This window comes from Echinops telfairi, unplaced genomic scaffold (genome assembly GCF_000313985.2).
Source record: "Echinops telfairi isolate 266 unplaced genomic scaffold, ASM31398v2 ScPeMD7_5;HRSCAF=22, whole genome shotgun sequence".
Lineage (NCBI taxonomy): Eukaryota > Metazoa > Chordata > Mammalia > Afrosoricida > Tenrecidae > Echinops > Echinops telfairi.
This window is the reverse complement of record NW_022103901.1, coordinates 15,314,033-15,316,489: the sequence shown is the minus strand read 5'-3', so window position 1 is coordinate 15,316,489 and position 2,457 is coordinate 15,314,033. Positions and strand designations below refer to the sequence as shown.

Below are 2,457 nucleotides of genomic sequence, written 5' to 3'. Positions count from 1 at the left end.
ACAAAGCCTCCATTGCCTCCTTCCAGTTTTCTCTTTTCTCCGTAGAAGCCCAGGCCTCATGAAGCTGGCCGATTTTCATACTTTTTTCATTTCAAGTCTAAATAGCATTTGGATTTTGTGCTTGCCTTTTGAAAAAATTGTCCCAGCTTAAAAAATGGGAGGTGCTTGCTCTGAAGGGTGGACCTCCGAGCTTGGGCTTGGACTTGACCGGCTTGCCTTCCTCACCGGTTGCTCCTGCTTAGTCACCTCTTAGCACCCCAAGTTCTCTCTGCCCCTTTCCATCCCTGGCCGGGCCCACCTGGGCTCAGGGCCTCCCCAGACCACCTCACAGCTCCCTGCTGTCACCTCTGGCCTACGCCTCTCCCTTGCCTCGGGAAAGGGGAGTTACAGGCCCCAAACAGATCTCATTCCCCAACCGGTTCCTCCCAATGTCTGCAAAGGGTAACTCCACTTTGGCAGTTGCTAGCGTCAAAGACTGGGCAGGCGTTTATTTTTCGTTCTTCCTGTGTTTGAAATGAACTCGTATGTCCATTTCAGTTTTACTTCTCCTCCTCTCTCAGCTTAGCCACTCAGACCGATCTTTTAGGCCCTAAGGGTAAGGGTTCTGGAGGGGTTCTTTATTTTGGCTTTTAAAGAAGCACATGGTAAACAGAACCACAGCCCATCGGGGCAAATAAAAGCAACAGTATCCTGTTAGACCCTCTGTAAATGTGGTTCTCTTTTTTTCTCTCCCCCATCCTCCCACCCTCCCTCTTCAATATCCAGCCCCTCTCCCACGACCTGTTCACACCCATCCCTGGCCGCCTAGGCACCAAAGTCTGATCTTACAGTGTCAAAAACACGTTTCTGTGTGTTTCTCGATCGAGAGTCTTCTTAACCCATTTCTTGACCCTGTATCTGATCTCTCATCAAATCTGCTGTCTTCAACTAAGCTTTATCTGGTTCTCACCTCCTCTGCTTCAGCTTCCCAGGCTTGGAGGAGCCGGGCTTCCCCTGGCAGACCACTGCTCACTGGGCTGTTCCTTCTGTTCTTCATCCCAGCCTTCTGAGGGAGCCTTTTAAATGTAAGTCTGATAGGGTCACTTCCCTGCTCAAAACTCTCTCAGTGGTTCTCCACCTTCCTAATGCCCCAAGCCTTTCATACAGCTCCTCATGTGGTGGTGACCCCCAACCATAACATTATTTTCGTTGCTACTTCATCACTGTCATTTTGCTATGGTTATGAATCATCGTGTAAATATCTGATAGGCAGGATGTATTTTCATTGTTACAAATTGAACATCATTAAAGCATCGTGATGAATCACAAAAACAGTTATGTAATTACATATTGTGAAATATTTATTTCTAATGACAAAGGAATGTAATTGTGTCTTGAAGCAGGGTGTCGCCTGGGTAACAGTCTTCACACCCGTACTCATAGGTGGGTGTGTCTGCATGTGGGCGGGCCTGTCTGGAGACGGACACAGTCCCTAAGCCTATTGGAAAGGTGTGTTTTCTGATGGTCTTAGGCGACCCCTGTGAAAGGGTCATTCGACCCCTTTGCGAGCCACAGGTTGAGAACCACTGCTCTACGTCTCTTAAGCTTTCCCCATCTCATTCAGATTAAAAGTCACAAGTCCACACTGTTGCCAGCAAGCCCCTAACCTAACCTCATCAACGCTGCTCTTCCACCACCTGTGGTCACGGATCCCTCCTCTCTTCACAAAATGAGCTCTGAACCACCTTTTCTTGCCATTCCTGGAACTCACCAAGTCCTGCCTCGGGGCCTGGCTTCCCTGTGTTCTGGGGATTCCCCACTTACCTCTTCTCTCCACCTCCTTTTAGTCTCCACAGTGGTATTTACAGTTGCAGTGTCCTCCAAACCTGCTCACCTCAAAGTCTCCCCCAAACCCGGACTTTCTTGGTCTCCAGTGCCCAGCTTCTAGTGCCTCGAGCAGGGTCAGGTACGTGGTAGGTGCTCAATCAGTATTTGTTGAGTTAATAAAACACAGCTCCTTTGGACATGTTATCAGGGGGGGATGTGACCCAGGAAGAGGAGGCCTTTATGCTAGGTAATCTAGAGAGTCCAGGAACAAGAGCAAGAGTGACCCAGTGGCTGCAAAACGAGGTTCAAACAATGACCGTCGTGAGGTTAGTGCAAGACGCGGCAGCGTTTGGTTCTGTTGCCCACGCACCGCAACCCACTCAGCAACGATCACCTGAGACCACCCAGTGCCCGCTGGCACGGGGCAAGGAGCTTTGCATGTTTTGTGCCATGTACCGGGGTGCCTCTGGGGCAGGCTCCCTTGCTTTGCTGGATTCCCAGGTTGGAAACTGCGGCTCAGAGTCCGCGGCCTGCCGAGCCTGGGTGCTGGGGCCTGTCCGCCGGGGCTGACCCGTGCCCTCCTCTCCCTGCAGGTCCCGAGCGAGGCGCCCGCGCCCTCCGCCGACCCGACACGCCCCCACGCGTGCCCGG

At 51.6% G+C, this 2,457-nt stretch overlaps 1 protein-coding gene across 3 annotated transcripts in view; it reads left to right on the top strand.

Moving 5' to 3' along the window:
• The window catches only part of ZNF771 (zinc finger protein 771), an 18,007-nt gene that overhangs the window by 8,264 nt on the left and 7,286 nt on the right, over positions 1 to 2,457 (top strand). The window contains exon 2 of one of the 3 annotated variants that reach the window (XR_006679673.1): positions 2,400 to 2,457. The exons of 1 other annotated variant lie outside the window; for it this stretch is intronic. Coding sequence is in view for 1 of the 2 variants with exons in the window: in XM_045285879.1 (XP_045141814.1) it covers positions 964 to 1,062 (99 nt within the window). In the remaining variant the exon portion in view is untranslated. Of the gene's footprint in view, positions 1 to 963; positions 1,136 to 2,399 lie in introns of those variants that run through there. One more of the 3 variants, XM_045285879.1, reaches the window with a different exon arrangement.